The sequence below is a fragment of the Coccinella septempunctata genome, chromosome 2 (assembly GCF_907165205.1).
Source record: "Coccinella septempunctata chromosome 2, icCocSept1.1, whole genome shotgun sequence".
NCBI lineage: Eukaryota > Metazoa > Arthropoda > Insecta > Coleoptera > Coccinellidae > Coccinella > Coccinella septempunctata.
Genome location: NC_058190.1, coordinates 53,087,409 through 53,104,613, shown reverse-complemented (window position 1 = coordinate 53,104,613; position 17,205 = coordinate 53,087,409). Strand labels below are relative to the sequence as shown.

The 17,205-nt window shown below is 39.6% G+C and overlaps 1 protein-coding gene across 1 annotated transcript in view; it reads right to left on the bottom strand.

Annotated features, from left to right (window-relative positions):
* Positions 1–17,205, bottom strand: part of LOC123308173 (chaoptin) — a 37,613-nt gene that overhangs the window by 14,851 nt on the left and 5,557 nt on the right. Inside the window, exons 3-11 of the mRNA XM_044890737.1 lie at positions 16,724–16,893; positions 14,144–14,499; positions 13,797–14,043; positions 11,337–11,591; positions 7,164–7,446; positions 6,750–7,078; positions 3,724–3,907; positions 1,719–1,819; positions 1,392–1,587 (exon numbers count right to left, since the gene is read on the bottom strand). Coding sequence (XP_044746672.1) covers positions 1,392–1,587; positions 1,719–1,819; positions 3,724–3,907; positions 6,750–7,078; positions 7,164–7,446; positions 11,337–11,591; positions 13,797–14,043; positions 14,144–14,499; positions 16,724–16,893 — 2,121 coding nt within the window. The remainder of the gene's footprint in view (positions 1–1,391; positions 1,588–1,718; positions 1,820–3,723; positions 3,908–6,749; positions 7,079–7,163; positions 7,447–11,336; positions 11,592–13,796; positions 14,044–14,143; positions 14,500–16,723; positions 16,894–17,205) is intronic.

The following is a 17,205-nucleotide window of genomic DNA, read 5'->3' as shown; positions in this document are numbered from 1 at the left end:
GGGTTTTCACCCGCTCACGTCTGCTCGGGGCCTTATTGTATTTATCAGAGAAACGCCGCACGTTGCAGCATACGAGTCCTGGGTCTTGGATGGGACGGAGATGGATTGGGGGTGGATATGCGAACCTCACGTGGAACTTGATGGGGTGTGCTGATAAACGGGTGGAAGTGAAGGGTATCAACTTGACTGTGAGGAATGGTCGGTGTCGTATGGGACGTATTATCAATGTATTCGTGGAATTTGGCAATTTTCGTTTCTGGAAAAGGAAAGAGAGAGGATGAAAACACATCTGAAGACTAGAGTCTCGTTATCGAGACTCTATTGTCCAAAATATTCATATGGAGAGTAGAGAGAAGGAGAACGATCGCCGTACTAAAAATTTGTCTTCAAAAACAGGGAAAATAGGAGTCGCTGCGATCGCTAGGTTGATCTACAATGACTCCATCATTGTGCTACAATAGACCGTTGGTCGCGGTGGCAGGTTTGGGTTAGTCCGTCCAACACACCCAGCAATCAGTAATCATCAATCAGTAATCATGACTCCATCAAACACAGTGGTGACTAAGGATGACCTCGCGAAGTGAAAGGACTTGCTGTACGGTATCGGGATTTAATTAATTGTATTTCTCCAGAAATGAAAAGAAACTCAACCAGGGCGGATCTATTCGAGACTTTTATTCGCTGCCTCGAGGGCTACGCTCCATGACTGATAGCGAAGAAAAGGTCTATTTTAGCGCAACTACGGCATTTCACTGACGACGAGCGGTATCTCTTATTCTCCACCCCAAGGGCTTACGCGCCATGACTGATAGCGAAGGGAAAAGTCAGACTCGCGAAACAGGGTTAAGTACGATAAAATATAACAGAAAGCGATACAGTACAGCAGTGTCCAAGAAGTAACCGGTGTAGGTCTAATTGAGAAACTAAACGGTAAAGACGGGGACCTACCTCCTTTATTTCAGGCACTCGTGGAAAACAAAAAAAAATTAATTTTTAATAGCACTGATGCTGTTAACACACTTAACACTTAACACTTTGAGAATTAAATATTTTCGAAGGCAGATATATGAAAACGAAAGGAATGCACTAAAATGAACTCCAATTTTCCTCAGAAAACTGGGATTCATTACAGTACATATTTCAGGGGTCAAATAATCTGTGTTTTCAAAGCAGCGATCGTTCTCTTTCTGTCCTTCTCTCCATAAATATTCACAAGACTTACGAGAACACTTACGAGACTCTAGACGATACTCTCGAAAACAAGACTCTCGTAGGCATCACTATTCCTAAAGTATTTCAACATGCCGCCTCAAAAAAATTTGCATTTTTCTAAATTAATATTCCACTCTCCTCCCTGCTTTCATCAATTTGATTTTGATTAATATACTCACATCGTCTAACATCCGATATGGCGTTGTACGACAAATTTAACTTCTCCACCCTCTTCGTCCCAACCGTCAGATCGAATGTGATGATAGGCATGGCGTTGTAGCTCAGGTCGATGTCCCTCAGCTTGTACGGTATATAAGGATCGCTCGGGAAAGTTTTCCTCGTTATAAAACTTATTTTGTTGTGGCTCAGGTTCACCTGAAAGTCGTATCGTGAATGGTCGAATCAAGTCCGACGCTGAACAAACAGCGGAACACCTCTATAACATCGTGTATAGCTATTCCAGGAGAAAATTGAGGCGATATATTCTGATTAAATGTGGAACTTACCTGTTCCAAGGATAGACAGTCGTCTAGGAGTCCGTTCGTTTTGTTGTCTAGTTTTTCCAGCTTGTTGTGGGACAGGTCGAGAACCCTCAGCGCAACCAAACCTGAAATAACAGGTGTTGAAACAGATTTTAAAGATTCACTGTGTGTGGAAGATCAGAAATAATTCCACATAAGCATATTATACGAGGATACATTGAAAAATTCTTAGTTTACTATAGAACTCAACATATTCTCCTCTTAATTGGATACATTTATTACAGCAAACTTGCAACGTCTCTAGACGTTTCAAAAAAAATGTTTCTCCTTGCTCTGCAAACCAGACCTCCACAGCTTTTATTAGTTCCTCGTTGGAAGAAAATTTACAAACTTTTAAACTTTTTTTTTTCAGTTGAGGAAGAAGATGATAGTCGGATGGAACCGAATCTGGTGAATAAGGGGCGTGTTTTAGTAATTCGAACCCTTAATCACGTATTTTCTGCATTGCAACAAGATATATTTGTGCTAGGGCGTTGTCCTGCAAAAACAAAACATCTTTGGATAGCTTTCCGCGTCTTTTCTCTTCAATTATTTCCCGTAGAGTGGTCAGTAATGTCGAATAGTAATCTCCGGTTATTGTTCTACCCTTATCCAAGAAATCAATCATGATTACTCCATGGCAATCCCAAAAAACTGAAACAAGAACTGTTTTAGCAGATTTTTTGAGACGAAGCTTCTTAGGTCTTAGAGAACCAGAGTGTCGCCATTCCATCGATTGTTGCTTTGTTTCTGGATCGTAGAAATGTACACAAGTCTCATACATAGTGACAATTCGGTTTAAGAAGTCTACATCGTTTTCAAATCGAGCACAGATCGAACGCGATGCTTCTACCCTTGCACGCTTTTGGTCAACATTCAAACATTTGGGGATCCATTTTGGAGCAATTTTTTCATGTCCAAATTGACGTGAACTATATGATGAACTCATTCGTATGAAATATTCAGTGCTTCAGATATCCGTTTTAGCCCAATTCGACGGTCTGATAAAATCATGTCATGAACTGCATCGATATTTTCGGGGACTGACACAGAAATGGCCTTCCCGATCGGTCATCATCTTCAATGGAAAATTCACCTCTTTTGAAGCTTACAGTCCAATTTTTCACGTTCGCATACGAAGGACATTGATCACCAAGGGTATTAAGCATATCTTCGTTAATCTGCTTCCCTCTTAACCCTTTTAAATACAGGTACTTGATGATGGCTCGATACTCCAATTTTTCGATTTTCACAATTTCGGTGGACATCTTCTTTCTTTTAATTTATTGCGTAACTCTGGTTTACTTTTTTAACCTCAAACTTCACACTGACACTTCCAATGAGTTATTGTTCGTTGCTGTGGTAACGAAATATTTTTTTTATGCGTGGAACTGGTTTAGGCTAACCAGATATCAATATATCCTCGTACATACTAAAACACTCAATTGCTACGTCTTGTGTCCACAATATTTTTCTCTCATCCACTATAAAATCAATTGGGTGATTTTCTAATCGTTTTCCCGGCATAAATTCACTGCCATCTGCCGGAACGGCATGTTGATTACATTCCTCTCCCTTTCTTTAATTTCGGACCATCAGCCCGCTACGATTTCCACCTCCGCTTTCCCAGCGTCGGACAAATACCAGTAAATCAAGACATTAGACGGTCATTCTGCAGAGTAATGCGCTCTTCTAAGGGCGGGGGAGGACCTCGTTTTTCGCCCCAATAAACCGGGTTATAATTTTTCTCAATGGGCAGCCGACTGCGGCAATTGTTATTCTCCTTTCCCGTTTCCTGGCGATGTTTTCTTCCCCGAGGAAGAACCGGGATTTTATCGGATTATGTCAGTGAAAATACAGGCTGGGTCCACCAAAAATTGAAAAACTGTTACATTTACATTGTAAATGATTTGCATAAAATCAAAAGAGATCAGATTGTCGAACAAAAATGACTTGTATGTGAAAATATCCCTTTTTGGCTTCAACTCACCATGAAAGGCTCCGTTCGGTATGTGCGTAATGTTGTTGTTGGTCAGGTTAAGGGTCAATAGCTGTAGGAGCCCATCGAAAGCCCTGACACTCACGTTTCGAATACCATTGTTGGCCAAATTGAGTTCGAAAACTACAGGTAAGTTCCCAAAGGCCGCTTTCCCCAACTTTGTGATGTTATTGTCCTGAAAATCAATGATAACACCTTTTAGAGCTTTCAAAACGTTAAAATGTTCGATATGATTATCATCAGAGAGTCCATTATGGAATAGGTAGTTCATTCAGTAAATAAACTACAGAACACATTGAAATTTCTGTCGTTGAATCTTAGTGCTATCCTATACGGGGTGAGACTTCCACTCGTACAAATAATCTGCTCCACATAAGTTAGGGATATTTACTTAAATTGCAAAAAAGTATAGTTAAAATAAGATTTTTGTGATGAAAATTCATATTAATATGATTTCAAGCATTTTAAGACTATCAATACAATGTATGGCCTCCACGGGCATCAATAATAGCTTGACGTCTTCTTTGCATACTGCACACGAGGTTGTTGAACATTTCTTGAGGAATTTAGTTCCATAAACGGAGCAGAAGCTCTCTCAGATCATTTAAGAATTCTGGGGTAGGTTGATGATTATCTAATCTTTTTTGGAGCATATCCCATGCATGTTCTATGCAATTTAAATCTGGTGAGTGCGGAGGTATTGGTAAATGAATGAATACCAAGCTCCTCGCGCGCATTCCCAACTGCACGGTGCGGTTTAACGTTATCGTCTATAAATTGAAAAGCTTCACCAATAGCAGCGTGAAAATTTGGCACAACATTGTCAATGACATGCTCCCTATAGTGTAAGGCTTTCATATTCCCAGGACAAATGTGTAGATCTGTGCGCCCGTTGAAACATATCCCGGCCCATACCATAACACTACCCCCTCGGATGGATGGACTTCTTGGACATAGCGACGACTACAGGGTATGCGTGGGATTGTCCATACACTTATTCTTCGAGAATCTGAAAATCGTCCAAATCTGGATTCATCAGTGAAAAGGACACTACGCCATTGATCGTTCCAATGGATATGTTGCTTTGCCCATTCCAGTCTTTCACGCTACTGGTCACGTGTTAATGGAACTCCTCTTAATGGACGTCTAGAACCTAGATTCACCTCTCAAACATCGTCTGATGAAGAGTATTCCGTAGCATTCTACACGTAGATGTAGGGTTTCTTCTCGCCGAAACGGTGATTAAACAATCCTGAGCTGGTGTTGTTTTTCGTCGCCCACCAAGCCTTGATCTTTCCAACACGGAACCTGTCTCCCTGAACCTATTCCAAAGGCGAGATACACACTTTGACTGACTTGGAGCCTTTCCGCTACAACAACCTGAGTTAGGCCTCCCTGTAGCATTCCGATAGCCCTATTAGCCTCAGCATTTGTTAATTGACGTCTTGGCATTCTCAGAAAACTTGTTTCAAATCGAAGCCGTTGATAAACTGGCTTCATTTCAAAATAAGAACATTCATGAAGCATATGCAAAGAACCAAACTTCAGAAAAAGGGCGACCAGATTGACGAAATGTCTCATACTGATTTTTATTGGATAGATTCAAGTTGTTATTGAGTTTTAAATGATTTTACAGCGATTTTCTCGAAGATTACATACTTTCAAAAACGATTGAATACGATATCCCTAACTCTTGTGGAGCAGTATATTTTTAAATTCAAATACGTGACTAATAACATGAAATTCGCTAAATTGTGGCAAAAGAAATCGTAGTTCATCCCCTCGAAGCTCAGGCATCATCGAATTACACCACAAAGTAACCGATTCCTCTCAGCTAAGATCACTTTAACGCACCCCCTTCCTCCCATCAAATAATCATTACCCCACTCTTTGTCGCGCGAACATTATGTTAATTCCCTTGGAAGAACATCGAATTTTCTGGTCGCCCAAATATATAAATTAGCTTCCTCCACCTGAGAGCCGACGTGGAAGAGCCCCCAAAGGCAATTTCCTGTGATGAACGCATCTGAAGGTGGCTGTTAGGGAATCTACGCGACGGCGATGCTGATGAGGATGTAGAAAAGAGTCCCGCTCAATTTGAATTTAAATTGAGCATCAAATTTATGTACACTATTATATTAATATTGAGATCCGCGTGTCGGATCGTGTGGCTTCGGGCCACAAACGACACTTTATTCGGGCAATGAAGTCAGAGGGACTGAGGGTTCTATTAGGAATTTACCCATCTTCCCTGATGAGGGAGGTTTGGGCCAGGTATTCTGTGGGGATGCCATGGAATTCGGCGGTAAATTAATTTTTGTTCCCCTCGGGTTTGGACCGCTCTGAATCGGGTGTTCGAAGGGGCTGAATAATGCAGCCATTGTTCTTGAACTATGAGGAATACAGAGTGTTCCAGCTGAAAGACTGTAATATTGATAATCATCAAAAAACACCTCATTTCCATATAACATCAACAAGACATGGTTGAAGAGGTCAGACTAGATAAACAACTGATTAATTTTTCAAAAACCCTCCAGTTTTTCCAATTTATACTTTGACATTTGATTATTCAACTTTTACCACTCGCAGGCTTTGATTAATATTCTTTTCTTACATTCCATAGCAAAAGGTCTTTCCCTTTCTTCAGTTATTTTTATACCAGACGTCAAACTGTCTTCTTCATTTTTATTTAAAAAGGTTCGTTTGTTGAATTGATAGGTATGGATCAATTTATCGAATATGCATATATGAGATGATATACAGCGTGAATATCGGAATCGTACTAATATTTTAACAGTAGATTTTTGAGGTCGAAAGAAACACTTTTGTCCCCTACCATTTTTTCCGAGACGACCCGGTTTAAAAGATACTGAACTGACTAACAGAAAAACTACGGCCATCCTTTCCGCGCCATCTCATCGTCAAATGTGGCAAACATAGTCCGAAATGTAGTCGGTTTTTAGTATTAGAGATATGAGGGCTTTTCTCTATAATATTATTGTTCTACCATGACCTACCTGCAAATACAAGTATTGCAAAGAACTTAAAGTTCTCAGAGCATCGTATGGTGGCGTCTGGATCCCATTATGATTCAAATGGAGCCTCTGTACTGTCAGAAGACTGCTGAAACTGTCACCGCTCAAATTATCCGTCAAATTATTGTAGCTCAAATCAAGTTCCAGCAAGGAATTCATAGATGGCCATAGTTTCTCTGGCAAAGCCGAAAGCTGATTGTGTGAGAGGTCCAGGTAGGATACCGACTGGGGAAGGGTGAATATCTCCTCTAGTTGATTACCCTTCATCAGGAGTCTCCTCATACCATCCAAGCGCGTGAACGCACCCCTAGCTAAGAAAAAGAAAATCATAGAAAATGACAATGGCAAAGAGAGAAAGTTTTTTCTGTTATTGAGGTCAATTGGCACGACTCTCACCTATTTTCGACAAAAGATTATAACTCAGGTCTAGCTCCAACAAGGTGGGAATCGGTCCAAAAGTACTGGGCTTGATGATTATCATGCGATTGTGGCTCAGGTTCAGATGCCTCAGGGAGAAGAGAGTCTGGAACACGGCGTTGAATATTTCCGTCAGGTTGTTATGGGATAGATCGATAGTGTGAAGTTCGTACAACTTTGGGAAAGTGGCTTTGGGAATTTTTATGAGTTCGTTGTGCGACACGTTGAGTATCTTCAGTCCCGTCATGTTGGCAAGGGGGATCTGAAACAGGAGAACGTCATGTACTTACACAAAGTTACGGATTCTGAGAGGATCCAATACTTTTTTGGTTCTCCAGGATGAAAATAGTTAATGCTGATACCATTGCAGAGTGCACTGGCTGAAAAATTACGCTTGAAATCAACGTCATTGACCGTATGTATGCACAGCCTACTCCGCGACGATTTTTGATGGGTGAAAATGTATTTTTTCCAGAACAAAATGAACGAACATATCATTGGAAGTATTCTCCATCGCCCGTTACTGGTTTTTTATACCTCTCAGGTAATTTTCGAATTTTATCTCGAAAAAATGCTTATTTTTTGTGTTTACCCGCGCTTCACCACCAAAATCCGAACAAAAAATTATTCATTTAGCTATATCGACCCGGGTCATTTTACTGAATAATTCGAGATCATAGATCACGAATATGCAATTAGATTTTTTGTAGGATCAGTATTTTCGAAAAAAAATCACTTTTAGTGTAAAATTTTTGAAAAATTGGTCAACTTTGAGGAGCTGTTCCAGCCAGAAAAAAAGTACTGGCTATATGCTGAATTTTTTGGTGATAGATTGATCATTCGCAAATGGAAAAATTTAACTTTCATTCATCTACCCCGAACAGTTTGGATTTTCTAATTTTTTCCGCGAAGGTCCAAAATCTCGAATTTTCCATCGACCATAACTTGAAAAATAAATTTTTTCAAAAATATCTGTATGCATATTCGTGTTCTTCGCCCTCGAATTAGTCGACAGTATAAATTCGGTTTCGATCGGAGACCAAAAATTTTTTTCAAAAAATCGCTATTTTTCCATACATATGTATGGAAAATTCGAAAAAAATTTCATCTCTCCGATTTCCACCAAAATTGAAGTTTTCACTAAATCGAGGGCGTAGATTACGAATATGCAAACATAATTTTGCTGAAAGGTTTAGTTTTCAAGTTATGCTCAATGGAAAATCGGAAATTTTGGACCTTCGCGGAAAAAATCCTAAAATCTAAACTGTTTGCGGTAGGTTTATGAAAGTTGTATTATTTTATTCGCGAAGGATCAGTTTATCACCAAAAAAATCAGAATATGTCAAGTGCCTTTTTTTCTGGCTGCTACAGCTCCTCAAAGTTGACCAATTTTTCAGAAATTTTCCACTTAAAGTGATTAATTTCCCGAAATACTGATCCTAGGAAAAATCTAATTGAATATTCGTGATCTACGACCTCGAATTAGTCAAAAAAGAGGACCCTGATCGATATAGCTCGAAAAATAATTTTTTTGTATTTGGTCGTCTGCTACTCGTCGAAAAAAATTATTCATTTAGCCATATCGACCCGGGTCATTTTACTTACTGATTTGAGGTCGTACATCACGAATATGCAATTAGATTTTTTCTAGGATCAGTTTTTTGGGAATTAAATTGAAAACAAGCACTTGTCATATGCTGAATTTGGCTCAATAGAATACTCTGTACGTACTACGCGAATTATCGAACTCTGTTACTTTTTTAAAGGTTCATTTCCCGTCGCCACCTCATCGGCGACATGCATAAAACATCCGCGAAAACCTCGTTATCGACACATCAAACGAAACCGTTTCGGAAAAAAAAACGCGAGCCGATGGAAAATGGCGCATTCCGGACCGGGGGTTTTCGATCTCCATTAAACAAAAAACGGGCCATTTCACACACAAAGCCCAATCGGACTTTGATCGAAATGAGAGATAGTCCCGTTGGATTGAATTATTTCGGCGTGATGGTGGTCCGATTTTCCATTCGATTAAAACAGACTCGGCGTCGGGGTGACACATCGATGGATATTGTGAGCTGTAGCTTTACCAGTGCCTTGTTCGACTCGTTGAAAGGGCTATCGCCTTGAAAGAATCATTAGCTTGAGGAAAATGTGTAATTTCTCTAGCACAACGTTGCCACTTGATTGAAAGGAACGAAGACAAACCTCTCATCACCAGTTCCTTGCATAGAAAAAATATTGCGTTACCATAGCAACGAACAATAACTCATAAGAAATGTCAGTGCGAAGTTTGAGGTTAAAAAAGTAAACCAGAGTTACGCAATAAATTAACCCTTTCCAGCCCGATTTATGATCCGCCCATTGAAAAAAATATTTCTCAACAATTACTATGTACAAAAAGTAAACTAAACATATCGGCGAGGAAAAAAATTTTTTTTTTCAACTCTTGGGTAAAATATTGACACAAGTTTTGGCCATCAGGGGGTTGAGTTTATGGAACAAAACTGAAAAATTCAACAGAATATACAGAAACTACTATATGTACTTACCGTTTACAAAGATATGCCCGAATTTTGGGTGATAATAATAGTAAAAAAAGTAAAAATTATTCCTTATGCACGTAGCTTATGGCGAACCGACTGAACATAAATGAAATTCCTTCTCATCAAACTTCTGTAACTGACTTAAATTTTGGTAATGTCATCTACCAATGAACGATAGATCCAAATGATACAGAGCTCATTGTGGAATAGCTTTCTGTTTTAATGAAATGGACACTGTTAACCCAATGATGCCATATGGCATCATTGGGCTGGAAAGGGTTAAAAGAAAGAAGATGTCCACCGAAATTGTGGAAATCGTAAAATTGAAGTATCGAGCCATCATCAAGTACCTGAATTCAAAAGGGTTAAGAGGTAAGCAGATTTAGGAAGATATGCTCAATACCCTTGTTGATCAATATCCTTCGTATGCGACCGTGAAAAATTGGACTGCAAGCTTCAAAAGAGGTAAATTTTTCATTGAAAATGATGACCGATAGGGATGACCAGTTTCTGTGTCAGTCCCCGAAAATATCGATGCAGTTCATGACATTATTTTGTCAGACCGTCGAATTAGGGCTAAAACGGATATCTGAAAAACTGAGTATTTCATACGAACGCGTTCATCATATAGTTCACGTCAATTTGGGATCCCCAAATGTTTGAATGTTGACCAAAAGCGTGCAAGGGTTGAAGCATTGCGTTCGATCTGTGCTCGATTTGGAAACGATGTAGACTTCTTAAACCGAATTGTTTCTATGGATGAGACTTGGCTACATTTCTACGATCCAGAAACAAAGCAACAATCGATGGAATGGCGACACTCTGGTTTTCCAAGACCTAAGAAGTTTCGTGTTCAAAAATCTGCAGGAAAGGTTCTTGCTTCAGTTTTTTGGGATTGCCATGGAGTAATCATGATTGATTTTTTGGATAAGGGTGGAACAATAACCGGAGATTACTATTCGACGTTACTAATCACTCTACGGAGTAAAATTGAAGAGAAAAGACGCGAAGAGCTATCCAAAGGTGCTTTGTTTTTGCAGGACAACGCCCCTGCACACAAATCTCATGTTGCCATGCAAAAAATTCGTAATTTAGGGTTTGAATTACTAAAATACCCCCCTTATTCACAAGATTTGGCTCCATTCTTCCTCAACTCTTTCATCACTTTCCTCAACTGAAAAAGAGTTTAAAAGATCGTAAATTTTCTTCCAACGAGGAGGTAATAAAAGCTGTGGAGGTCTGGTTTGCAGAGCAAGAAGAAATATTTTTTTCGAAAGGTCTAGAGACGTTGCAGGTTCGCTGTAATAAATGTATCCAATTAGGAGGAGAATATGTTGAGTAATAAAATATTTTGACATTGAAATTTTGTTTGGTTCTATAGTAGGCTAAGAATTTTTCAATAGATCCAAAAATTTTGCTGAAGTTCGTTGTCTAAGAAATACGCCAAATTGCAGATAAATTCTTTGGTATTGAAACGACCAACTTGGACGTTTAACTCTATTTCAAAGTCCTCAAATGCAAAAATAAGACCTACTATGTCATTCCTAAAATTCCTCATTCCTCGGAAAAATCAGTTCTGCTCTCATCTCGAAGCACAAACACTCACCTCGTTCAGCGTAGTCAGTTTGTTGTAGGACAACCTCAGCTCCGACGCGTAAGTGGTCTCGTCGAAGACTTTCCTCGCGAAAGTGCTGATGGAATTATGCGAGAAGTCCAGAACAGATATATTTGCACAGTTCTCGAAGGCCCCATTCTCGATCGTACTGATATTATTCCTGGAGAGATCGATTTTAGCAAAATAAACATCCTTGAACGCCAGTTTCTGGACCTCGGTAATGTTATTCTGGGAGAGATCGATGATCTGTAATAAAGAAGAAATTTATTCAGCTTGCACGTCGCCGAGATGCTGCGAGATTCTCCCATCAATATCGCCCATGATGAGATGTCGGGGGTGGTTACGGGGTCACAGGGGTGAGCAGACAACTGGAAGAACCAGGAGCGTGAATGGTCATGATCTATCGCAGCTATTTGTCCAGAGCTCGAGAATATTTCTACAGGAATTAAACTACTCCACAAGAGTTAGGGATATCGTATTCAATCGTTTTTAAAAGTACCGAGAAAATCGCTGTAAAATCATTTAAAACTCAATAACAACTTGAATCGATCCAATGAAAATCAGTATGAGACATTTCGTCAATCTGGTCGCCTTTTTTCTGAAGTTTGGTTCTTTGCATATGCTTCATGAATGTTCTTATTTTGAAATGAAGCCAGTTTATCAAAGGCTTCGATTTGAAACGAGTTATCTGAAAATGTCAAGACGTAAATTGACAAACGCTGAGGCTAATAGGGCTATCGGAATGCTACAGGGTGGCCTAACTCAGGTTGTTGTAGCGGAAAGGCTCCAAGTCAGCTAAAGTGTGATATCTCGACTTTGGAATAGGTTCAGGGAGACAGGTACCGTGTTGGAAAGACCAAGGTTTGGTGGGCGACGAAAAACAACACCGTTTCATCACCGTTTCGGCGAGAAGAAACCCTACGTCTACGTGTAGAATGCTACGGAATACTCTTCAAAATGCAGATGGGGTCCAAGTTCCCATCAAAACTATCAGACACGTTTGAGAGAGGTGAATCTAGGTTCTAGACGTCCATAAAGAGGAGTTCTATTAACATGTGACCATAAGCGTCAAAGACTGGAATTGGCAAGGCAACATATCAATTGGAACGATCAATGGCGTAGTGTTCTTTTCACTGATGAATCCAGATATAGACGATTTTCAGATTCTCGAAGAATAAGAGTATGGACAGTCCCACGCATACCCTGTAATCATCGCTATGTCCAAGAAGTCCATCTATTCCGAGGGAGTAGTGTTATGGTATGGGCCGGGATGTGTTTCAACGGGTGCACAGATCTACACATTTGTCCTGGAAATATGACCGCCTTACACTATAGGGAGCATGTCATTGACAATGTTGTGCCAAATTTTCAGGCTGCTATATGTGAAACTTTTCAATTTCTTCACGATAACGCTAGACCGCACCTTGCAGCCATAGTTGAGAATGCGCGCGAGGAGCTTGGTATTACATTTACCAATACCTCCGCAATCACCAGATTTGAATTGCATAGAACATGCATGGGATATGCCCCAAAGAAGATTAGATGATCATCAACCTACCCCAGAATCCTTAAATGATCTGAGAGAGCATCTGTCCCGTTTATGGAACCAAATTCCTCAAGAAATGTTCAACAACCTCGTGTGTAGTACGCAAAGAAGATGTCAAGCTGTTATTGATGCCCGTGGAGGCCATACATTGTATTGATAGTCTTGAAATGCTTGAATTCTCTGGGAATAAAATTTCGTTATTTTACTCGATTTTTCTTAACCACCCTGTATACGCTGCAGACCTACAGGCTAAAATTAATTTGCAACTTGAAATCATATCAATATGAATTTTCATCACAAAAATCTTATTTTAACTAAATTTTTTGCAATTCAAGTCAATATCCCTAACTCATGTGGAGCAGTTTATTTCTGAGCTTTTCAAGTGTTTTTTCAAGGTGAAATGATTCGAAACCGACCTCATTCTGTCCTTCTTCCAAAAGCCGGACGACCCCCCCATCAAACTTCGAATATGAATGTCTTATTTAAGCACGTCACGTTGGAACGTCGCAAAGAGATGTCATTTCCGCAAAGTTGCATGCACTTTTGACAAATGGTTATTGTTTGACGCGTCCATTAGTATATTACACGTTCTGCATCTTCAACAAATCGCCCAACACTTCCATCCATTGCGAACTACATCCGCACTGTCCTGAAGGGTTGAACTCTCATGGATAGGCGTGAAGTGCAGTGAGATTAACGCAAATCCGAGCTTTGTAACTGAGAGAATGGGGAATTCATGTTTGTTCGTCGTTTGAGATCCAGAACTGGTACATCAGTCGTAGCTTAAGAGCATCCGTCAACAATTATTGTTGATAATTCTACAGATTAACGTTTGTTTGTCTCAGAGGAATATTTATATAAAAAAAGGAATGGACGAAGTGAAATTTTGCAATATAAGTACTCACCTCCAAATAATTCAGTTGATAAAACATCTGGTAATCCACCTTAGTCAGCAAATTCCTGGCCAAATCAATTGTTCCAATTCTGGTTAAAGATCCAAAAGTTCCCCTGCCAACATCAGCGATCTTATTGTCTGAGAGGTAAATTCTACGCAGGAATCTCATCCCTTTGAAAGTGTTAGAGTCCAACCTTCTTATGCCATTGTGAGACATATTCAGCACCTTCAGGACTGTATTTCTAGCGAAAGCACCCCTGTAAAATTGTGCTCATTAATGTGACGTACATACTGCTCAACAATTGATTAGCCTTTATGCAACATCTATGAGAACTGGAAGATATGTTTGATTAATACCTTGTGATTTCTTTCAGATCATTATGAGAAATATTCAACCATCCCAGCTTCGTCAAATCTGCCATATGCGAACCGTCGATCTTCTTTATCTTGTTAAAGCTCAAATCCAAGCTTTCCACGTCTCTTAGCCCTCTGAACTGGTTCCTCTGGAAGTTGACCATGTTGTTTCCGTGCATATCCAAGACCTTCAATTTCCTCAGAGGCTGTAAGGACTCAAGTGGTGGAGTGTCCAGTAGTCCGTTGCTCAGATGCAGCCTCAGGAGGGTGCCTGTCATGGAGCTTTCCGAAAAGACGTCCTTCTGCAGGTTGGTCATTTTGTGCTGGTCTATGTTGAGCAGGGTCAACTGACCCAAGATCTGAAAAAGATTGGGATTTTCTGGGTGAGTTGATGTTTTCAGTGGAGGAAGGAGAAAGCTCTGAATCCTAACCTAACTGTCAAAATTGAGATGATCAGATCGAAAAGCCTACAGGGCTTAGATACGTTTTGAATTTTCCTCTCCCATCATACTCTTTTTCATATGTAATGAATAACTTCTCCATCAGAAAGTGTATCTCTCCAGATTGAAGATCAGAATCTGCTTTCATCTTCGCCCTTTTCGCTGCTGCAATCGCTCTCAGCTTCCCCAATAACAGGGTAGCATTCATCCGTACGAATTTCCATCTCAAAAGTATCCACTATTCAAATTACCGAAGGCTTCCAGTGAAATCCGCTGCCATTTGCGAGTTATGCAAATGGATCTGCAGGCGAAGTGTTGTTCATTTGCATGCAATAATTGACAATCAATCGAAGTACCTATGTATGTAGTGGAATTCAATATGCGCATCTATGAACGCCGCTTTATGCCGAAGTAGAGCGCTGTTATTGATAAGGTATATTCTGAAATATTGTAGAACAGTTTGTCGTGTTCAATAGCAGGCGGAAACTGGATAAAACATCGATCAGGCCCCGCAGTATGCATAATATCCTCCTCGAAATCGTCAGGGAGGTACGGAGAATTAATGTAGAATCAAGAAGTTGACTCAAAAATGGTTTACCTAATAGCTAAGGTGAGTATACAGTGTTTTCCACTTCACTTCAAAATTTCTCACGATAACGAAATGACAGCGAAAATAAGAATTTTCATTTTGAAGCCAGAAAATCAAGGTGTTTAGTTTAAGACCAATGGCAGTGCTTTGATCCGTTTTAGCGGTAAAATGAAGCTTTAAAAACATTGATTATTTCGAATTCGTTGACCTCAATATAAACCGCTAGGCTACACTTATACGAGGATCTATTGATATATAGTTAGCCTAGACCGGTTCTATGCATAAAAAATATCGCGTTACCATAGCAACGAACAATAACTCATCAGAAGTGTCAGTGTGAAGTTTGAGGTAAAAAAGTAAATCAGAGGTACGCAATAAATTAGAAGAAAGAAGATGTCCATCCAATTTGTGAAAATCGAAAAATTGGAGTATCGAGCCATCATCAAGTACCAGTATTTAAAAGAGTTAAGAGGTAAGCTGATTTACGAAGATATGCTCAGTACCATTGGTGATCAATGTCCTTCGTAAGCGACCGTGAAAAATTGTACTGCAAGCTTCAAAAGAGGTAAATTTTCCATTGAAGATGATGACCGATCGTGAAGGCCAGTTTCTGTGTCAGTTCCCGAAAATATCGATGCAGTTCATGACATGATTTTATCAGACCGTCGAATTGGGCTGAAACGGATATCTGAAGTACTGAATATTTCATACGAACGCGTTCATCATATAGTTCACATCAATTTGGACATGAGAAAAAGTGCTGCAAAATGGATCCCCAAATGTTTGAATGTTGACCTACAGCGTGCAAGGGTAGAAGCATCGCGTTCGATCTGTGCTCGATTTGAAAACGATGTAGACTTCTTAAACCGAATTGTTACTATGGATGAGACTTGGGTACATTTCTACGATCCAAAAACAAAGCAAAATAGATGGAATGGCGACACTCTGGTTCTCCAAGACCTAAGAAGTTTCGTGTCCAAAAATCAGCTGGGAAAGTTCTTGCTTCAGTTTTTTGGGATTGCCCGGAGTAATCATGATTGATTTTTTGGATAAGGGTAGAACAATAACCGGAGATCATTATTCGACATTACTGACCACTGTACAGAAAAAAATTAAAGAGAAAAGACGCGGAAAGCTAAATAAAGGTGTTTTGTTTTTGCAGGACAACGCCCCTGCACACAAATCTCATGTTGCCATGCAAAAAATTCGTGATTTAGAGTTTGAATCACTAGAAAACCCCATTATGCACCAGATTTGACTCCATCCGGCTATCATCTCTTTCCTCAACTGAAAAAAAATTTAAAAGGTCGTAAATTTAAAAGGAACATTTTTTTTTGAAAGGTCTAGAGACGTTGCACGTTCGCTGTAATAAATGTATCCAATAAAGAGGAGAATATGTTGAGTAATAAAATATTTTGACGTTTAAATTTTGTTTAGTTCTATAGTAGGATAAGAATTTTTCAATATATCCTCGTATATTCGTTTCCTCTTAGACCTTAGTCATAATGTACCTGGGTGCGACTCTGCGCATTCAGGAAATCGATAGCTACTTACTTTGAATGCCAATTTGGGAAACTCGACCAGGCTCGTGTTGATCAGATGCAGCTCCTTCAAGGAGCCATTAACTCCCAGGAAAGTGTGCTCTTCTATCGTCTCTATCGGGGTATCCTTAATCTCCAGCACTCGTAATTGCAGTTTGTACAGCAGACTACCGAATAGGCGCCCTGAAAGTGGGGACATTATCAGACTTCATTGTAAAAAGGTCTTTCGAACCGGTAGCAACCCTTAGAAATGGGACATCCTAACCTTTATTATTATTCGATCAACTTCATAGAATTCCATTCTGGATTCAATGAAAGCAAATATTCAATCTACTAAAAGTTGCTTCAATTTAGGAATACAATTATTACTCATCTGACTACTTGTTTCCTATAGCTGTGAACAGATGGTCCCAAATTGATGTCAAGTGAAGAGATCTGAGAAACTAGAAGGGCTAAAGCAGAACAGATAGTTTGTTTCGAGCTGTTTTCCAGAGA